At 38.6% G+C, this 22,618-nt stretch overlaps 1 protein-coding gene across 1 annotated transcript in view; it reads right to left on the bottom strand.

Moving 5' to 3' along the window:
• Nucleotides 1-22,618, bottom strand: part of THSD7B (thrombospondin type 1 domain containing 7B) — a 1,243,680-nt gene that overhangs the window by 664,516 nt on the left and 556,546 nt on the right. Inside the window, exons 6-7 of the mRNA XM_055572703.1 lie at nucleotides 17,721-17,969; nucleotides 1,907-2,076 (exon numbers count right to left, since the gene is read on the bottom strand). Coding sequence (XP_055428678.1) covers nucleotides 1,907-2,076; nucleotides 17,721-17,969 — 419 coding nt within the window. The remainder of the gene's footprint in view (nucleotides 1-1,906; nucleotides 2,077-17,720; nucleotides 17,970-22,618) is intronic.

Consider the following 22,618-nt stretch of genomic DNA (forward strand, 5'->3'; position numbering starts at 1 on the left):
TCTAATAAATAATATTTCTGGTTCACTTCCACACAACAGCAAAATCAGACCTTTGTTAATGACTACAAATATAAGTTGTAAGCTATACCATGCCTTTAATCCAATGTGGCTGTCCTGTATTTTCCAATGCAGCAACAGTTTGACTACTTTATTCAAATTTCTACAAGAATACATAGTTTCATCATATACATCCATGGGTATGTATCTTGTCCCCACATCTAAGCACCTCCACCAACCACCCCCCAAGACCTGGGTTACCAAGCTTAGGCTTTATAATCACTTTCTGCTTCCATGTGAACCAAAGTATTAATTTAGAAGTATGCCTTGTCCTAAGATTTTTTTCCTCTTTTCTAGGTGCTTGAAGAATATTGTACTGGGGCTTAACAGGCTGCTAAATGAGCACTTAACATCCTTCCTCTACTTAACATTTCCCAACATGTAGCATATGATTTCCAACTCTAGAACACCATCTTTCCAATTTCCTCCTAATTACAAACTTCCTGCCCAGCATGTTTCCATTAAGAAAGCTGGAAAGACTAAGGTTGGAAAAAACTTTAGAAATAATTGATCCATAAGATAAGAAAACTATTTTTACTAAAGAAACTTTAGGAAGATGTCAATAGAAGACTCAATATTGAAGCTGAAAATAGATCATAATATATCAATTCTAAAAAAATTTTATATATGTTTTGACCCCTGAAGACCCTATTATTGTAGACAACAATAAAGGAGAAGAAAGAGAAAATGAAATAGAAAGATCACCAAGGTCTGAAAGAAAAATTTGAATTTTTTTAATCTAAATTCTATTCCTCCAAATTTAGAAAAGTAAGCATAGTCATGTCTATCCTGGAAAATAAAGTGTGTAAATTTTCACTTTCCAAAAGAGACATTACAGAAGGAAAAAAATTTACCTATTAAATAATTCTAGCCCTATAAATGCAGCACTGTAACTTCAATTGTTGAAGCAAATTCTAAGGAGTCTGTAAGGATGACCCCTCTATTAGTCATGCAGTGAATCATAGAAGGCTATGGTCATGCCCTCTGAAATGATGAGAGGCCATGTCACAAAAAAAGGCATCTGGTGAAAAACGTCACAGGATAAAATGGATACATCTCCACAATAAGAAAGCGCACATCTCTCTCCCTAACCAAGTTCGACAGTAGAGAAATGTACATGCACATTCTCAAGGAAGCATTTCCATCTTGACCACTTCTATAGCGGGCACTGCTGAGTGCCCCTCCAATGTGTCTGGTACAGACCATACATTTTTTCTAGACTGGAAGCATTACCGCATACTCTTGGCTTTTCGATCCATTGACTTAAGTAAATCTGGGCCAGTTTTTCAGTTCTTATATGTTATCACCGTGCCAAACTCTGAAACAAAAGGACTGTATACACCTAATGAGAGCCTACCATGGACAAAGTTGTCTTTCCTCCCCCACTTTCTTCCTTATTGTTTTCTTATTATTTAAACTCTGGCAATAAGAGAATGGATCCTTGATATCTGAAAATGATATGTCCGTAGAAGTTCGCACATTCACAAAAAAACCTCTCTTATAGAAAAAAAGAAAAAGACTGTTACTACTTCTTTGCCAACTGGCTGACTCCAGCATACTAGCCCCTTAGCATGCTGCATTCATTTCTGTTCCTGATCTTAGGTCTATTTTCTCATTTAATTTTCACAATGATCCCTTCCAATGAGGAAATTATTATCACTAGTATTTTTTAACTATTCCTAACTATTGCAAGTAGCAGAACTTAAGGATAGTTGGCAAATAGGCAATAAAATTTTACATTTGTGAATGCTGAAGGTCCATTATACCAAGGAGAATATGAGGAGATGGTGTTGGAATGCATTTCCATTCCAATCAGCAGCAGACTCTGGCCCCAGTACTGGCTGCCTACCTTCCTTGGCCCTCTGTGCTGTGGACGCTGGTGTGCTCTGGGCACAGTACACCTCCCGGGTCTGGATCCCACCTCCACAAATGGGTCCCGTCTCATGCCAATGGAGGTACTGCTGCTCGAGAAGGAGAGAGACTTGGCATTCTTTCCATTCAGAGGTCTTCCAGGAATACCTGTTTGGTGTGATTTGTTTAAAAGAAGAAGAAGAAGTAAGGAAAACACAGAATTCCACAGGAAACTTAAGTAATTGACATCAAATGTATGTAATCATCTCTCTTTCTAGTATCAAATCGTTGCCTATGGATAAAGACATTTACCAGCTTTGAATACTAAACCTCTTTTATTTCCTTGAGAAAAAGTAGGCAGTCTATCATGCTAATAGCACAGGACCAGAAGATTGAATGAAGGAAAAATGGGTAAATAGTAGAGATATCTCAGACTTAAAGTTCTAAGCAAATAAAGAATCAGAGAAAGGACCCTGGTAGTCCAGTGATTAATACTCTATGCTTCTAATGCAACAGGTGTGGGTTTGATCCATAGCTGGGGAACTAAGATCCCACATGCCATGCAGCATGGCCAAAAAAATTAGAGGAAGGAGCTGGAAACTAAATGAGCTTAATTCCTAGCAGGTGGACTCATCATGGGGCTTAATTCCACAAACTTTTAGATGACTTTGTGTGAAAGTTGAACTTTCTTTTTTAATTAGTAGGACAGTGTATGAATGTTTGAGTATATTATTTTAAATGAACAGAGACTACCTCCAACTTGTCAACCTTATTGATACAGGTATTTCTATCAGTTCGACCCCATTGGAATAAAGGTATATGTATTAAAAATGAGTTCACCATCAGTTCAGTTCAGTTTAGTCACTCAGTCGTGTCCAATTCTTTGTGACCCCATGGACTGCAGCACACCAGGCTTCCCTGTCCATCACCAGCTCCTGGAGCTTGCTCAAACTCATGTCCATCGAGTCAGTGATGCCATCCAATCATTTCATCCTCTGTCATCCCCTTCTCTTCCTGCCTTCAATCTTTCCCAGCATCAGGGTCTTTTCCAGTGAATCAGTTCTTTGAATCAGGTGGCCAAAGTATTGGAGCTTCAGCTTCAGCATCAGTTCTTCTAATGAATATTCAAGACTGATTTCCGTTAATTTTGACTGGTTTGATATCCTTGCTGTCCAAGGGACTCTCAAAAGTCTTCTCCAACACCACAGTTCAAAAGCATCAATTCTTTGATGCTCAGCTTCCATGCACCACTATATTTAATTGGTGAATGTTTTTCTTTTTTTCACACATTTACAGGCATGCCATTGTTATACTGACTTAGAATATGTCTTCTTGGTTTACAACTGATTGAGATACACAACGATAGACATGCACATGTGCACACAAATAAGGGGGAAGACATAATGAAGTTTCTACACAACTTACAGAAAATAAAACAATGATAATAATACAACATTCATACCTAGAGAATGAATTCAGACAGAATCTACTTTTGTGGTTTATGAGAGCATTCCTCAAGCCCATAGCATTAAAATAACCCAACAGAATTCACATAAACATCAGCAGATTCCTTAGTTACTGGAGTAACAAACCAAACCTAAGAACATTCTCATATCTGCTGTCCCACTTCATATTTTAGAAAAAATTTCTCAGTTTGGGGATTGTTCAAAGAAAAAAATAGCACTAAAAAATAAACATGCCTCACCAAGGCCCTGGCCTTATAAAAACTAGAGTAAAATCGAAATCAACTAACAGACATCAAAATCAGGAAGCAAATCTCTAAAGTACCTAAGAGTGAGCAAAGCCCTAGACAAGGAGGGTTGTCATTCTAAAAAGCTTGAAAACTGAGGCTCATCAGTCTTGTGAAAAGCCCATTGTAGTAAAAGAATTTGGATAATCCTGTGGGGTTTGTTGTAACAGGATTCTGCTCCCTTTGCCTCACTACTTCATTTTCACAGGGTTTTCCAAGTGAAAATCAGTCAGAGAGCTGGACAAGAGTCTGAAGTGTCGAGCTAAGTCCTGCTTACACTAGGTGAATATAGACAATAATATTTTTCTAATTCCTGGGCATGAAAGATTGAGGAAAGTCTAAGTCTTCCCAGAGATGGTCCTTCTCCAGAGGTGATGATCCAAAGCTCTTTCTCCTCACTAAACAGAGGGGTCACCTAGACTCCATGGTCACTCAGGCAGAAGGCTTGTCCCTTGTGTCTCTGAGTCTCAGGGCACAGGTAAGTTCTCTTGTCTCTGGACTCTAAGGCAAGGCACAGTGTGGTGGGGTGGGTTAGTTGGACAGTTACCACATTCTTATTTCAAATCCTCTTCCCCCACTGATTGCCTAAAAGGGCTCTCTAGCTGTTAAGGAGGTCAGATGCAGTCCTACCCTAAGGCTCCTATAGCAAATAAGGTGGGGAAAAGGTGCAGTAAGGTGTGGACGACAAGCATGCTTTGGAATCAAACAGACATGGTTTGAATCTGAGCCTTTCCATTTACTAGTCATGTGACTTTGGCTCAGTTCTATTTTCCTAACTGTAAAGTAAGGGTAATAACACTGAATGTGGATCAATGCACATAACAAATGTTCAGTAAATGTTAATTCCCTTTTTTACATCCTTTTACACCTGTTTTTTGGTCTCCTGCTGACATAGAAAACATACACACACACCCCCAACATTGTACTTATGAGAACTTAATTGATTTTATCAGAAGTTAATATTAGGGATCCAAGAATGCCATAGTCTTACCTCCAAGAATCAAAATTCAGTAAAGAGCATAAAAGAAACTTAGAGCATTTAAAATCATAGCAAGTCACAGAAATTTGTTCACTTGTTTGAAAGGAATGGGCTGTGCTGCATAAACTGCTTTTTCAATTAATTTATCATGACCCTATAAGAATTAGCAATGGAGGAACTTTGGGAGTCATTTTAGAGATAAATGAAAAGAAAAGTTTAATGACTATGGTTTTCTATAAAGTAACAAAAACCCTGTTCGTAGCTCTTTAACCAAAAACACCCAAACTCCATTCACTGACAAACAACAAATTCTCAAAAAAAAAAAAAAAAAAGAAAAAAGAAGAAGACATTTATCATGATTGCTATTGCTTACCACCTCAGAGAAAATACCAACCTAGCAAGAAGCAAAGGAAAAAGCACACTAGTGAAGGACTTCCATATTCCTTTTTAACATGCCAGTCTTTTCATAGTCTTTGCTTTTTTATTTTTATTTCTTTTCAAGTGCAGTATGTTCAGTCACAAATCACCTAGACGCCAGGAAAACTGGACATTCTGAACTCATCTAACCTGGGAAAGTGTCTCTAGGATCTGACAGAATAAGAAATCAAAGGAGTCTTCTCAGCTAAATGTTGCCTGTTATCTCCCTTAGAGGCTGTGACAGGAATAGCCCTCCAGCCTCTGGAAAACTTGGCTTCCTGACTGCCAGGGACATTCTCTTTAATGTCCAAGTCCACATCAAAGACCAGGCCTTTCCACCCTCTCTCTCCCAACTCTGCTGCCTTTCAAGTCTTACTTTGTCCTTCTGCTTAAGAGAGAAATAGGAGGTGTCTCAAAGGCCAAGATCCTGCCTCTTGTCGATAAAGAACACTTTGAAACCAACTATACAAATGTCTCAAGTGAAGTAAATGGCCATGACATGAAACCAATTAGTCGATCCTCATAGCGCCTCATGAATGTAGCCTCTCATGAATGTAGCCCCTCATGAATGGATCCATTTGTCTTGTCACATGGCCTGACTGAACAGCAGAGACAAGGCATTCTTTTATTAAGGCTTCTAGGATATCATGACATACACCCAAAGCAATAATAACAATCAAAGTTTTCTGCATGCTAAGTCTGTTACAGGCACCACATTAACCAATCTAGATGTATAACTTCATATAGTCTTCCCAACACGTCTATAAAGAGACTTGTTAAGAATATCATCAGTTAGGTTCAGTTTAGTTAAGTCACTCAGTCATGTCCGACTCTTTGCGACCCCATGGACTAAGGCACGCCGTTAGAATTTGAACACTGTGGTCACATAGGGTCAAATTCTAGCATTTTCAGGAGATAAGAACAAGTTAAAGAGAAAAATAAAATATAAACCCAATAAATGTATCTAACTGTAAAAATTCAAGTTTCCACAAAATGCTGAAATGACAATTTTCTGATGACTAATACCTTTTCAAGGCCCTGAAATCAAACTCACCATTTTGCTGCCTGGTTACCATGAGTGTTAGGGAAACCTGACATCAATCTTTTATGTGAAAATGATTCCAATGACCTCACCATTAGTGAGATGTCACACTGTCAGCCACTTATATACTGAATACCCAAGGGAAATAACTTGTGTTAAGAATATTTCAATCAATGCTAAGGTATGTATGCGAGATGGATGGCAGAAAGGAATTAAAAGTAGGACTCTCTAGGAACAGAAATAAGCATGCCCAATAGTAAGCAAATCACTTAATCAACCATGCATTTATTCCTTTTTTCTTTTAAGAAGTAATTCTTGAACTCTAATTATATGTCAAGGATGGATTCAGACAATAGAAAAGAATAACAATGATAAGACAAAGCCCCTGACCCTGAAGAGATGAGCTTCTAGTGCGGTAGACAGACAGAAATGAACCAAAACAGAATTCGGCATCAGATAACATGTCCATCAGAGAGAGAGGGATGAGGAGAGCTAGTTCAATGCTGTATCAGGAAAGCCTGAAGAATGCTGAATAAAATAAAGCAGTGGGCACAAGAAGAGGTGGACAAGAAGCATTCTAGAGGAGAGTATGTTCAAAGGTCCCAGGAAAGGTGAGTGCTTTGCGCTTTGTGGAAAGCTCAGAAGCCAGTGTGGTTGGAACAAGCAGGTCAAGGTAGGAGGGAGAAAGAGGGAGAGGCAGGCAGGGGCGAGGCTACAGAGGGAGGACTATGAGTGTTATTCCAAATGTGCTAGGAAATCACTGTCAAGTTTTGAGGCCGGTGAAAGCATCATCCTGGCCACTGACTGAAGGACATACTACAGGAGAGTGGAAGAAGGGAGATAAATTTAGAGGCATGTGTTACTCTAGGAAACATGCTGCTAAGGCTTCAGTTGGGGCACTCACAGTGAATATGAGAAGTGATCAGACTCTGGATATTCTGTGAAGGTGGAGACAGCCATCTGATGATTAGATGTGGGTAGGAGAAGACTTCCCCAATGGCTCAGTGGGTAAAGAATCTGCCTTCAAAGCAGGAGACACAGGAGATGCAGGTTTGATTCCTGGGTCAGGAAGATCCCCTGGAGAAGGAAATGGCAACCTGCTCCAATATTCTTGCCTGAAAAATCCCAAGGACAGAGGAGTCTGGCAAGCTAGAGTCCATGGGATCACAAAGAGTCGGACACGACTGAGCAACTAACCACTAGTGGGAGAGAAAGAGAGGAGTGGGGAATAATTTCAGGAACCTGCCTTGTGGTCCAGTGGCTAAACATCTGTACTCCCAATGCGGGGGTTCCAGGTTCAACCCCTTTTCAGGGAACTTGCTTCCTCATGCCTCAACTAAGAGATTGCATGCCATGACCAAAGATTCTGTATGCCACAAGTGAGACCAGGTGTAGCCATATAAAATAAATAAATAAAAAAGAATGATTCCAAATTACTTTGCCCCAAGTACTAGTAGCACAATTTCTTGGCACTGAATTCTTACCTGAAACAGCCCAGGAAAGGGGACAAGAACTCAGATATCAGGTAAATGAATAGAACCTGAATTCCACTGCTATACTCTGCTTTCTGAAGCTGTCTCCCACACCTGGAACTCACTGGCCAATTTCTTCATATGTCCCCCATAATTTAAGTCTACTCTTAGGAAATGGTCAATAAATGTATTCACAGGATACGTATTAAGTTACACATGTGTGCTTGCTCAGTCATGTCCAACTCTTTGCCACCCCATGGACTGTAGCCTTCCTGGCTCCTCTACTCATGGAATTTTCCAGGCAAGAATACTGGAGTGGGTTTCCATTTCCTACTCCAGGGAATCTTCCCAACCCAGGGATCGAACTCAGGTCTCTTGTGTCTCCTGAATTGACAGGCGAATTCTTTACCAACTGGGCCACCCGGGAAGCTCCACATATTAAGAGTTATTATTAAATATTTCATCATTCTGAAAAGGTATATGCAATTTACAAAAAGAAATCAAGATTAAACCAAAGAAAGAAATCTCTAGTGGTGGGCATACACATTTCCACAAAGAAATAGAGGAGACAATTTCTGGATTAGAAAAAGCTCCCCAAGGCCTGGAAATCTCATCCTCTGGGTAGCCAGCTTGTCTTCCTGAGAGTACTGTTGTCTAACCCTAGGAAACCTGTACTCAAACTATTCTCCAAATTTATGGGAGAAGGCTAGAAGGGGTAAGGAATGAATGCATTGCTCTGAAGCAAGGAATATAGACATTCTAAATTAGCAAAGTCAAATTAGAAAAGTACATACATTTAGTGACTATTTTAAAAAGACTTTCATCCTACTAAGGTGACATAAACTGATTTTAATAGCAGTAGTATGGCAAGACCATCAGAGTTTTATAGCAACCCTTGCCCTTTAGAATGCATGCTTTGTCACTTTCAGAAGGCTTAGAATTGCTTACAAAGTGTGGATTTCTTTCCTCCTTATAAAGGCTTAGATCTAAAGCAAAGCAACATGGAATAGAATCTTCAGTGATCTAACAATGACAGATTGAAAGAATAATTGCATTAGTGAATGGTCGTGTTTTGACTAAGCGCATATAGCTTTGCAAACACTCTTGGAATTGAAACCCTAGCACAATATATTCAAATTAAATGTGTGTATATTAAAAATCCGTGTACTGCAGCATGACTAATTTATGATAATGTCTGTAGTCCTTTTAAAATTGTAAATGCATTTAGAAAAGAATTAAGTTGTCATTTTTTGCTGAACAGACAACCAAAATAAAGAGAACTGATCGAGCTTTATGTGTTTTACGCTCTAGTAATTTTTTATTGAATAGAGTGGGACTATTGATTATGGTAAGCTACTCTCAAGTGCAAAGCTCTTTGCTCTTCGGCTGATGACTTTGCCAGTCAAACTCCATGTATGCATTATTAATAGATTTCTATCACTACGCACAGCACTTAGCAATGTGTTAACTTTCTTACACTAACAGGGGAGCAAATCTTCCATCCAGGAGAACTGAAAGTGGCATAACAGGGACTCATGAAAAAATACGCACCAATAAAAGATGGACTCAATAAAAAAGCATCAGTCTCCTTCTGCTGAAACAATTTACAGATTCTTTGAAACTGCTATTTCTTTCCCAAACAGATTCTCCTGAGGTTCCAGGTCATGACCCCTTTACTCCTCAAGTGCTGTAGAAAAGCTGCTTGATTAAAACAATTTTAAAAAGCTTCCTTAAAGAACTCATTAATTCATTTAGCCACCATTTATTGGAGAAAAAGGGGACAACAGAGGATGAGATGGCTGGATGGCATCACCAACTTGATGGACATAAGTTTGAGTGAACTCCGGGAGTTGGTGATGGACAGGGAGGCGTGGCGTGCTGCGATTCATGGGGTCACAAAGAGTCAGACAGGGCTGAGCGACTGCACTGAACTGAACTGACTGAGCTTCTATTATGTGCAAGGTGTTACTATGGTAGACAATCAATGGGAAAAGATCAGTAGATGTGGTAGGCAATGTGGTGCCCTTCTTTTCAAGAAGTCAGACTTTTACAAATGAAGAATCCACCGGCAATATGGGAGACCCAAGTTCAATCCCTGGGCCAGGAAGATCCTCTAGAGAAAGAATGGCAGCCCGCTCCAGTATTCTTGCCTGGGAAATCCCATGGACAGAGCAGCCTGGTGGGCTACAGTCTAAGGGGCCACAAAGAGTCAGACAAGACTGACTGACACTAATTGTGATCTCATTTCTCACCCTTCTTGAACCTACTCTTATAACTAATGATGACAGAAACTTCTTTTCTGGAAATCCAGACACACTTAGCAAAAGCAAGGCAGCCACTGGGGACCACTTTACAATTCTGTGTGTTCATTCCTTCCCTGGGGAGATGTCCATATTGAATATTCTTTATGAAGCCAATTTCAGATGCCTGTTAGACAAACTGACTTGAATTATTCACACATGTCATATTAAGTATCAGCATAGAATAAAGCACCCTGTGCATAAAATTGTTCTGGAACTGCCCTACATTTGATGATCTATCCATTGTCTGCTGAGCATTTACTCTAAGCCAGGCACTTTTATAGATGCTACCCACTCTGAAGTAGAGGCAGAAAAAAAAAAAACTAACAAAAAATCTATATGTTTGGGATGAGTTATGGGAACATTACCAACTATTAAACACTCTTAAAGAACATAGTTATAAGGTTTGAAGACGTGCTAGTTTTTAATGAGAGTATTATACAAGATTCTTAAAATCAATAAACTAAGACAGACTGAAATTTCCTGAGTCTTCCACCAATCAGCACAGTGAAGGCTAAGCAGGTGTTGAACAAACATCTCTTCAAGACACAACATCCCTCTTCTAACACTCACTTCATTCCAATGGGCAAAGGAAGCCAAATACTAAGCCAACTTTTATCCACCATCCCTTCTCTTGGCACCATTACTTGGCTTTAACAGTCATCTTAAAAAAAAAAAAAAAAGTCATCAATTGATCCCCAGAGTTTTCTCAAGGAAAAATAACTTTATCTATAAAACTTAAAATGAGGTTAAATACCTTAAAGAGAAAATAGGAAGGAACAGCCTGGCCACAGCAGGTTGTTTTAAAAGCACATCAAAGTGGGTAGAAGACCCACATAGACCTCTCAGAGTCTGCACAGACAGACCTTTTACGAAGAATCTCTAGTTCACCCAAAACAGAGATAAATTAACACATACTAGAGGTAAGGAGAGACAGTTTATGAGGCCCCATATTTTTCAGTGTCAGACCAGAGTGTTGAAGCAATGTTTAGGAAATTGTTTTTTCTGGGCAGTAATTCACACACTCTATGTAAAATATCAGCCATACAGTGTCTGCCTAGAGATCTTCTTAAAAGTTTTACTCTATAGTGGTCACTGTTACCTTTTAACAGCACTGTCTTATACTTATATTAAATTTTAAATGTTAAATTAACGTTTAAGAAATACAACAGTCATTTCAGTGTGAAAGCTGTTGTCTCCTGGGGAGATTGTGGAAGTTGCTGGTAGGTCATCCAAGGTGTCAGTTCCAAGAAAGATGCTGACATTTTTCAGTATTCTTGTCTGTTACAGTGTGTTCGGCCAGAACAGGCTCTATGCTTAAAGTACAGAGGGTCTGGAGTCATAGCTGTTGTAGCATCAGGTCAGGTCCCAGTTGTCTGTGTCCTCTGCCTTTTCTTATGGCATCCAGTAACCAGAGGTTCAAAATTGGGAAAGGAGGATGTCAAGGCTGTGTATTGTCACCCTGCTTATTTAACTTATACACAGAGTACATCATGCAAAATGCTGGGCTGGAAGAAGCACTAGCTGGAATCAAGATTGCCGGGAGAAATATCAATAACCTCAGATATGCAGATGGCATCACCCTTATGGCAGAAAGTGAAGAGGAGCTAAAGAGCCTCTTGATGAAAGTGAAAGAGGAAAGTGAAAAAGCTAGCTTAAAACTCAACATTCAAAAAATGAAGGTCATGGCCTCTGTTCCCATCACTTCATGGCAAATAGATGGGAAAATAGCATCCTTTTGAAAACAAACTTAAGGCTATATGTGTGTGTACATGAGTGTGTGTGTTAGTTGCTCAGTCGTGTACGACTCTGTGAAAGTAGCCTTAAGCACTTTCTCTCACAAAGATCTTAAAGCTATACTGCTAACTCCCTTATATAGTTGACTCTTGAACAACTATAAGAGGTTAGGGGTGATGATGTTCCACATAGTCAGAAAATTTGGTCTGTTAGTCCACCCTTTGTATCCAAGGTTCTTTGTCCATGAAATCAACCACCCTCAGATTGTGTAGTGCTGTATTATTTAGTATTGAAAAAAGTCTGTGTCTTGGAGGACCTGCACATTTCAAACCCCGGTTGTTCAAGTAGCAACTGCTGTTCTAAAGTTCGATACAGGATCCTCGGGGCTGGTGCACTGGGATGACCCAGAGGGATGGTACAGGGAGGGATGTGGGAGGGGGTTCAGGATGGGGAACACATGTACGCCCATGGTGGATTCATGTTGATGTGTGGCAGAACCAATACAATATTGTAAAGTTATTAGCCTCCAATTAAAATAAATAAATTTAAGTTAAAAATAAATAAATAAAGTTTCCCAAATTAGCTTAACACAGGCTGGCCTCAGCCTTTCAGGTTAACTTATGCTCTATGCTTCAAGGAATCTCCAAAATGTTCAGGGTCAGGGAGCTCTTCTAGCAGGGGCTCTTCTTGGTCACAATTGCTTTCATGCCTTAGGGACTGGCACTCACAGTGTTCAAGTGAAAATGTTGATTAGTGGAGTCTAGCTAGTGAAAAGAGTAGCCCCTGAACTATACAACTAAAAACCATTGTAAACAGTATTATTATTGGAGGAAGTAGGAAGTAAACACATCTCTAACTCATCTCTTCTTAGAATACATATTCTTCCTCTCATTAACTGAAATGCTAATTTCCTCACTTCCTTCAAGTCCTCCTCCAAACCCCAGTCCCTGATCCTGCTTGTTTAAAGGAAGTTTCTCTAATGACACTCTTTAATTCTATAACCTGAGCTGACCCCCATTACAGCATTCCAGAAGTCTCTATTTTTGCCCTGTTCTAATGATTCATTTTTTCTATATTTCATACAAAAAATATATAGTTTATTTTATTTATTACATTTATTTAGTATATCTTCACTAAAATTTAGGTCCCATAAGAGGAAGGGAACTTTGTCCAATCTATTTTCTGAGGTATCCCAAACATTTAATGTAGTGCTTGGCACATGGCAAGAGTTTAAGAGTATATTTATTGAACAAAGGAAAACATCTCTTACAGCAAAGATGGTAGAAGGGTAAAACCAAGTGACATTCCAAGAGAGGACATTTTCCTACTAAGGAGAAGGGTGGCGAATTAAATTTCTTGATATATATGAAGTGCTCATGAATTCTGGGAAAGGAGAAATGGACATTTTTGATCCTTAAGAGATTTTTGTTTCTATTTCCCTTGTTCACGATGAATTTTAATCACCGGTGTCAAACTAGAAACAAAAGTTAACACACAGTCTTTATGCCTTCCTGAGGCAGAGGCCACAGCTCAGATCTCGGACAAATAAGAATGTCAGCCAATGTTAATTTTGTTGTTGTTATTTAAGTGTGCTCCTCCCCACCACCAACTAGAATCATTAGTAAACACATTATTCTCCCTAGAGAACACTGGTTGGTATTTGGTGAATTTTCTAAGACTCCTATCTCCTACAAATTCACTATTTGAGAAGGTTTTTAGAAAATGTCATACTCAGTAACATTTCTATACAGCAGATCTAGAGGCCCAGGTTAACCTCCAATGAACTTTTTGTCAAGACCTGTTTTCTGATGTGAAGGTTCAATTAAATGAAGCTCAAACTAGAAATTAATCTTGGATAAATCTTATATGCAGAGTATATCATGTGAAATGCCTGGCTCGATGAAGCACAGCTGGAATCAAGATTGCCGGGAGAAATATCAATAACCTCAGATATGCAGATGACACCACCCTTATGGCAGAAAGTGAAGAACTAAAAAGCCTATTGGTGAGAGTGAAAGAGGAGAGTGAAAAAGTTGGCTTAAAACTCAACATACAGAAAACTAAGATCATGGTATCTGGTCCCATCACTTCATGGCAAATAGATGGGGAAACAATGGAAACAGTGACAGACTTTGTTTTCTTGGGCTCCAAAATCACTGCAGATGGTGACTGCAGCCACAAAATTAAAAGACGCTTGCTACTTGGAAGAACAGCTATCATTAATCTAGACAACATATTAAAAAGCAGAGACATTACTTTGCGAACAAAGATCCAACTCAGACCCGACTGAGTGACTGAACTGAACTGAACTGAACATCTTGAAGTATTACCATTCCATGGTATTATGCTGGGAAAAACAACACGTATGAATGCACATATATGTGTATCTATACCCTCATCTGGGTGTATGTCTTCACTAACATTAGAGTCAGTGTGAGGCATTGAAAAGATCACTGACCTTGAAGCTAAATGGACTTCAACTTGAATCAAAAGAGACAATACCAATTTACATCACTTTTTACAATTAAACATGCCCCATTTAGATGATAAACATCATATTATTCTAAATAATCTTTATAACATCTCTCATAAATTTATTGACCTAAACCATATACTCAATAAAAGGCAGTCATGCTTAACGAAGTTGATACAACTCAAGATACAACTCAACTTCTTCAACATCTTCAGGGAGGTACCACTCTTACAAGAGAATTGCATAGTTATTGACAAAAAAGAGAGAAAAATGGAGGATATTTATAACTCAAAAAACTGTTGAAAATATCAGGAGAAGGTCATCAGCCATTCCTTGAAAAGGATGAAGGGAAAAAGTACACATGTGAAGTTATCATTTAACTCAGATTCTATTCCTGGCAGCATAACATTGAGAATCTTCCTAAACTAGGCCTCCATAAGGAAAAAAAATAATCTTCAAATCACTCAGAAGAATAACTTTCTATTCTATTAAGTTATTATAGAATAGATAATATACCAAAGAATGTTCAAAGTACCACACAATTACACTCATCTCACACAGAAGCAAAGTAATGCTCAAAATTCTCCAAGTCAAGGCTTCAACAGTACATGAACCAAGAACTATCAGATGTTCAGGCTGGAGTTAGAAAAGGCAGAGGAACCAGAGATCAAATTGCCGACATCTGTTGAATCATAGGAAAAGCAAGAGAGTTCCAGAAAAACATCTACTTCTGCTTCATTGACTATGCCAAAGCCTTTGACTGTGTGGATCACAACAAACTGGAAAATTCTTATAGAGATGGGAATACTGACCACCTCACCTGCCTACTGAGAAATCTATATGCAGGTCAAGAAGCAACAGTCAGAACCAGACACGGAACAATGAACTGGTTTCAAATTGGAAAATGGACTGGTTTCAAATTGGGAAAAATACATCAAGGCTGTATATTGTCACCCTGCTTATTTAAGTATATCATGCAAAATGCTGGACTGGATGATGCAAAACCTGGAACCAAGATTGCCAGGAGAAATATCAATAACCTCAGATATGGGCTTCCCTGGTGGCTCAGAGGGTAAAGTGGGAGACCTGGTTTCGATCCCTGAGTTGGGAAGATACCCTGGAGAAGGAAATGGCAACCCACTCCAGTATTCTTGCCTGGAGAATCCCATGGACAGAGGAGTCTGGTGGGCTACAGTCCACGGGGTCACAAAGATTCGGACACGACTGAGCAACTTCACTTTCACGTTCACTTTCAGATATGAACATGACACCACCTTTATGGCAGAAAGTGAAGAGAAACTGAAGAGCCTCTTGATAAAGTGAAAAAGAAGAATGAAAAAGCTGGCTGAAAACTCAACATTAAGAAAAGTAAGATCAAAAAAAAAAAGAAAAAGAAAAGAAAAGTAAGATCATAGCATCCGGTCCGATCACTTCGTGGCAAATAGATGGTGAAACAATGGAAATAGTGACAGACTTTGTTTTCTTGGGCTCCAAAATCACTGCAGATGGTGACTGCAGCCATGAAATTAAAAGACACTTGCTCCTTTGGGAAAAAAAAAAGCTATGACCAACCTAGACAGCATATTAAAAAGCAGAGACATTACTTTGCCAACAAAGGTCCATCTAATGAAAGGTATTGTTTTCCCAGTAGTCATTTATAGATATGAGAGCTGGACTATAAAGCTGAGTGTTGAATTGATGGTTTTGAACTATGGTATTGGGGAAGACTGCTGAGAGTCTCTTGGACTTCAAGGAGATCAAACCAGTCAAACCTAAAGGAAATCAGTCCTGAATATTCATTGGAAGGACTGATGCTGAAGTTGAAGCTCCAATATTTTGGCCACCTGATGCAAAGAACTGACTCATTGGAAAAGACCCTGATGCTGGAAAAGATTAAAGGCAGGAGGAGAAGGGGATAACAGAGAATGAGATGGTTGGATGACATGAGTCTGAGCAAGCTCTGGGAGCTGGTGATGGACAGTGAAAGTTGGCATGCTGCAGTGCAGCATGGGGTTGCAAAGAGTCAGAGACTACTGAGCAACTGAATTGAACTCATTACAGTATGCCTTCCAAGAGGAGATTCTCTTACTGGGGAAAATGAACCCACCTGAAAATAACAATAAGAATCAGTTCACCTGTAGTACCTCCTATGTGCTAAGCAGTGGGATAGACAGTGCTAGTCTGCAGCTCTTAAACCTCCAACACAGGCAGCATATTTAGACACATGTTATTGATGAGGGGAATGTCTTAAAGAAGTTGTATAGCTTTTTCAAACATATACAGCTAAAAAGTAATGGTATACAATTTTAACCCAAGGTCTATCCAAGTTCAAAAAGGACAGAGATCCCAGGTTTTATTTCCAATCTCATGCTTTGCCCCAAAATTAGTGTCTTGAAAGACTGAACACATGCTCAATACAATTAGGAAGGATTCTGTGACAGTAGGTTAACCTGTCAAGAATCAGGAACTGCATCTGCTTTCTCTCTTTTTCAGGAAAGAAATGATGTAAATATAAGTGGTCATCTTACTAAAAAATGAACAATCATTATATAAGGAGTATGTTGAATTGACCCAGATTTCTATGGTGAGATGGAAGAAGTGTGTGACCAAGAATGTGAAAAGAGGAACTTGCTCAGCGATACCCCACTCCCCAACCTCTGCCCTCCTCTCACATGCATTCTTTCAAGTATAAGGAATAGCCAGGCCCATCAACAACACCAGGTGAGTCTGTAACCTGCTTATACTTCACATATCCCAGGTGATTAATTCCTACAGTACGTTACGTTTTGCTTCACTGTTTCACTGAGGAAATGGTCTCAAATCTTAGATACAATAAGAAACTAGAAAAGATCTATCTACTATAGCTACAGACTTAAGATATAGTTCAGTGCAGCTGTGCAGCAGGAATTATCACAAATTCATCCACAACCGACTTCTGCACAACTTCTATCATTATCAGACTGAGTCCATTGTAAGCCAACAACCAGATGAAAATACACTGGGGTCTTCACCAAAGGCGACACAATCAGGCAAAATAAAACCAATATCAAGGTCTTCTATTTAGCTATTAATTTGTGTCAACCCGTTTCCAGCATTTTCCATTTCCCTAGGGACCTGAAATAGAAAGAGTGCCCCAGGGTGGCAGTGAATTTCAGAGAAAGAGTGTCATTAGAATCAGGGGGCTGTCATTCATTAACTATGTAACCTCAGAAATTGCTTAATGTCTCTGAGCATCAATGGCCTTATTTACAAAATGAAGATGCTGATGAATGACTTCTTAGATTATCAGAAAAATTAGGTCTGGCACATGAGGTAATGATAACTAATGGCTATTAAACATTTATGCTATGGCAGGTGCTAGATGAAGTGAATACAGTTAGTAGAAGAGCAAACTGAGGCACTAGATTTAACTCACTTGCCAAAATGCACATAACTGGAAAGTCTCAGAAGTAGGATTGGAGGCCAGGGAATCAACGCAGCCTATGCCCTAACCCCATTGCATTCTACTGCCTCATATGAAACTTTGCACTGAGTGAAGACTCGACAAGTATGGGACACAGCTATAGTGATCGGTAACATGTCTGTATCACATAAACTCAGATTATATAGAACTGAACACTCATGCCAAAGAATGCACAATACCTGGGACATAAGTGCAGAAGCTCTCCTTCGACAATGCAGGCTTCTTTCTCGGTAAGTTCAGGGCAATCCTTTCCATCTCCAAGAGCAACGTGCTTCACATCGCGGCTCCTGCTCCTAAATCCTGGTGAGAGACTCCCTGAATGACAGGTCTTAGAGCAGGGGCTCCAGGAAGACCACTCAGTGGTTTCACAGTCTTTCGGCATGATGCAGGACTGGACAGTCAAAGGGAAGGAATCTTGCATGCAAAGGCTGAAGGAATAGAAACAGAAAACAGCAGGCCATGGGCTAAGAGAATGCAATCACATTATGAAGCACCTAGTCTGGATTAAAAGCAAACAAACAAACCTGAAACCTGGGTTTTTCAAGTTTTAATGATAAGCTCTAAAGTAAGAGAAAAAAAATTTTTTTTAATGTTAGAGGCATCATGATAAACCTATTGAAGGTCTTACATGTTAAGAATGAACACTGGATTTCATCTGAAACTGTGAAGTTACAATGTTTCACTCTCACAAGACACATAAGTAAGATGAGTCTATCGTGTACCTTGTCCAAAGCATCCTCCGAAATAATGGAGGTTCTTCTCATGTGCCTGCCCTTTCTGACACAGCCTACAGTTCCTCTTTACTCAGTGGTTCCTCAGTGTCAGATACTGCACTGTGCTTCACAGGCATTTTCTTACAACAGTCTCATGAGTTTACCTGTTTTTACGTCCATTTGTAGATGAGAAAACTTAAGGTCAGGAAGGCTAAATCATTTGTGTAAGGTCACAGAAAAGTAAATGTAAGCTTTTGATTATTAATCGGTCCATTCTTTTACATACTGGTCTATTAAAAATAAACAAATGTGGCATTATGTTTCCCCATATTGTTAGGCTCTGCACATCAATTTTCTCATCTGCAAAACTGAAGCGCTTTCAAATGCTAACAATGTAATTGGAAAACAGATAAATAAATAAAAAGATATGATAATGTGGTCAACTCAACATAAAATCATTTCCAATGATGAAGAGAAAAACTAATGAGGCAGTGATAGACCACACAGGAAAGCTGGGGTAAAGATAGGGGGGCAATTCTAAAACGGATGGACATCTGAAACACACTTTAAAAAATCAATGGGAACTTCTCAGGCACAGAAAGAAGACTTAAAATTAAGTCAAATAAGTAGCATATTTGAAGCCTTGAGGTAAAATTTGTGGGCATAGGAACCAGTGGTATGCTAGAACTGGATATACTATTCAACAAGGACCAACTGTAAAATTTCCAGAATTTTGCAAGCCAGTTGATTTCATGTAACTAGCTTAAACTTAGCCATGGTCAGAGTAGTTACACTACAGAAATCAGCAAATGCTACAGATCAAGCCCCCTACCCTACTCTGAACCTTCACCCACTAGAACTGGTGGTCAAATATTCAAAAGCACACCAATGGGAGAAAGTAAAAGCCATAATGGACACATTTAGGGCACATAAAATTCAAAGAGAAAAGTGAACAAATATTAGGAATGTAGTTATGTAAAAAGTATGTCTGGAAAAGCTTCATGTCATGGACTAAGGACTTTGGATTTAATTGAGTATTAAATAATTTTAAGTGGAGGAAGTCAGATTCATGTAGGAAGATAATAATAATTCAAGTATTAATTGACATTCGTTTCTTTTTCACCTTGTTAGTATTTCCCTTCTTCAGTCAAAGACATCCATTACTTCAAATGAAAGAAAAGCATAATTTTGACAGGAATGTAAATCAAAGAAAGGGTTCAAACACTGTTCAAACACTGACTTTCAAAACTGGGCCTATGAGACCTGGTGGAACAACAGCTACAGAGTTTGGCAATGGCTACTTTGTATGTATTTAAAAAGAGATAAGTATTAAAATGTTTCCAAATTTCTGACTTGGAAAAATAGTGAAAATTAAGGGAGCCAATAGAAGAAGGCAATGGCACCCCACTCCAGTACTCTTGCCTGGAAAATCCCATGGACGGAGGAGCCTGGTGGGCTGCAGTCCATGGGGTCGCTAAGAGTCGGACACGACTGAGCGACTTCACTTTCACTTTTCACTTTCATGCATTGGAGAAGGAAACGGCAACCCACTCCAGTGTTCTTGCCTGGAGAATCCCAGGGACGGGGGAGCCTGGTGGGCTGCCGTCTATGGGGTCGCACAGAGTCGGACACGACTGAAGCGACTTAGCAGCAGTAGCAGCAGCAAGGGAGCCACTAAAGAAATAGATTATAGAAGATGGTGCAGGGGAGAATAATATATGTTTATATTCAGCCAGATCAATGAGTAAACTATGATGAAATTTCAGTACAGATGTCCTTCATGAAGGGCACGAGGTGGCACTAGTAGTAAAGAACCCCCCCACCCCCCGCCACTGCAGGAGATCTAAGAGACATGGGTTTGATCTCTGGGTGGGCAAGATTCCCTGGAGGAGGGCATGGCAACCCACTCCAGTATTGTTGCCTGGAGAATCCCATGGACAGAGGAGCCTGGCAGGTTACAGTCCATGGGGTAGCAAAGAGTCGGACATGACTGAAGCAACTTAGCAAGCATGCTTGCATGCATCCTTCATGAAACCACAGACAGTTAGTATGGTTTTCAAATTTCACAATGATATAAATTTTTGGTACAATATTTTTTAGTCTATTCAGATCATATGATCCCCTTCAAAATGAAAAAAGCAATGTATACCTCATTATCATTACTCACTTCAATTAGATATATGGGGGTCTTGGGATTGAGAGAAAATAGGAAGAATCTTTGTTGAAAATTTCCCACCTAAATCATAATGTACCATCTTTGCACAATGGGGAGAATGGAAGGAAGGACCACCTCTTTTAAACTTATGACACAACAGAAAGCTGTTGATTAACAAGTTTCTAGGTTTTGACTTTTCAGAAAACATAATTGGCTGAGTCATGTCCTGACACAAATTCATACGTTGAAGTCCTAACCTTCAATACCTCAGAATGTAACTGTACTTGAAGACAGAGTCTTTAAAGCAGTAATTAAGTTAAAATGTGGTCATGAGGGTAGGCCCTAATCCAGTATGACTGGTGTCCTTATAAGAAGAGATTAGGGCACAGACACAAACAGAGGGAAGAGTATAAGACATGGAAAGAAGACAACCTTCTACAAGCCAAGGAGAGAGTCTTAGAAGAAGTCAGTCCTCCTGACACCTGATCCACCCTCCAGAATTGTGACCATATAAATATCTGTTGTTTAAGTTACAGTCTATGGTATTTTGTTAAGGTAGCCCTAGTAAATGGATTTAATAAAGTTTTTAAATGTGTGTATACTTTAAAAGTTTTAATTTCCAAAGTTGATTTTCTTCTTCTTTTCATAATGAAGATCCCACACTATACAGTTCTTTGTCTACAGAAGTAGTGGTTTGGTCCTTACCATTTATCAGTTGTCATTCTCATCTTCCCTGAACGAACTTTTCCTATTGGACCAGAAGAAGGGGTAAGACCCCAACAGTACAAGCATTTGCATGGAGTTGGATGAATTAATCAAGGGGTTTTGTAATTCTGAAACCAGCTTCTAATTCTTGGAATTAGGATGGGCATATGTTTTAAGGATTACATATTTACTATTTTAATGTTATAAGTTAATAGCAATATTTAATATTATTTTTACCAACTTACCTCCTTTATTGAAAAGAGTAATCATAAAAGGTACCACATAAAGCCCTGGTCTAACATAATCAGTGAGATTAGTTCTTTTTCTGAAATAGTGGATTAAGCAGTAAACGGTCTATCAGAAATATCTGTATCCTGAATTCTGTATCAAAATACATTTGCATGACCTTAGTCTCAAGGCTACTTAGATTCATTATCTATGGAAAAAAGAATAATAAAATGTGATCTGCTTACCCTGTCCGGAGTTATAGTATTAATATCTTTCAGCCCAAGTAGAGTCACCTTACAAACTAAAGCCCCAAACAAAGGTTATTGTCTATACAAAAATAAGACTCAATTCTTTCACAGAAGGTGATATGCTTTTTAATAAAACAGACATATACTGCTAATTTAGCTTTAAAAAAAAAGACAGAAAAGCCAAGGTAATTAAACCTTCTTGACATTTATAGAGTATGTTGTCATTTGCAAATTACTTCACAAGTATTCAACTGTAAAGGAAACCTTTGAAACCAAAAATTACTCTAGTTAATATTACTTCCTCTGGAAATGTAAGGAAATCTCTTTACTTACAAAATAAGGACAGAAACACTTTTAAAAACCAACAGAAAATTACCCTCATTTCATTTACACTTCAATTACTACTTTAAGATAATATTAAAGAAGCATTCAGAAAAGCTGAGTAATATAACAAACACCCCCATACTCTGCTAGCAAAAGCTAACATTTAGCTTCAGATTTTGTTAAATAAATGTTTAAAAATTATAAATTCAGGTAAATAACCTATGTCTTTTACAATCTTAGTTCCATCTCTCTTCTTCATACACAGCTACTACCTTGAAATTGATTTCCATTATTCTCTACACATTTTTATATTTTAAGTAGGTATATGTTCAGAAATAACATTTATTGTCTGGTATGTTTTAAAAATTTTTACTTAAATATTTATTTATTGTTCATATTACTCTGGAAATCATTTTTCTCATTTGATATTATGATTTCTACATCCATTTGAAAAATGCAGATATGGCACATTCATTTTTATTAGTGAGCAATATTCCAACAAGAATACAGGGAAATTTATTTATTCATGTTCTTATTAGTATACCTTTTAGTTGTGCTTAATTTCTTTTCCATAGGATTATGTTTTAAACTTTCCTTTGCATGTCTCTATGTTGCTATACATCTGTGAGCAAATTCCCTAGTATTTTTGTCTGAAGTTGGGCCATAAATATTCATGTAAAGCAATATAATAGGTATTGTGATAT

Source organism: Bubalus kerabau, chromosome 3 (assembly GCF_029407905.1).
Source record: "Bubalus kerabau isolate K-KA32 ecotype Philippines breed swamp buffalo chromosome 3, PCC_UOA_SB_1v2, whole genome shotgun sequence".
Lineage (NCBI taxonomy): Eukaryota > Metazoa > Chordata > Mammalia > Artiodactyla > Bovidae > Bubalus > Bubalus kerabau.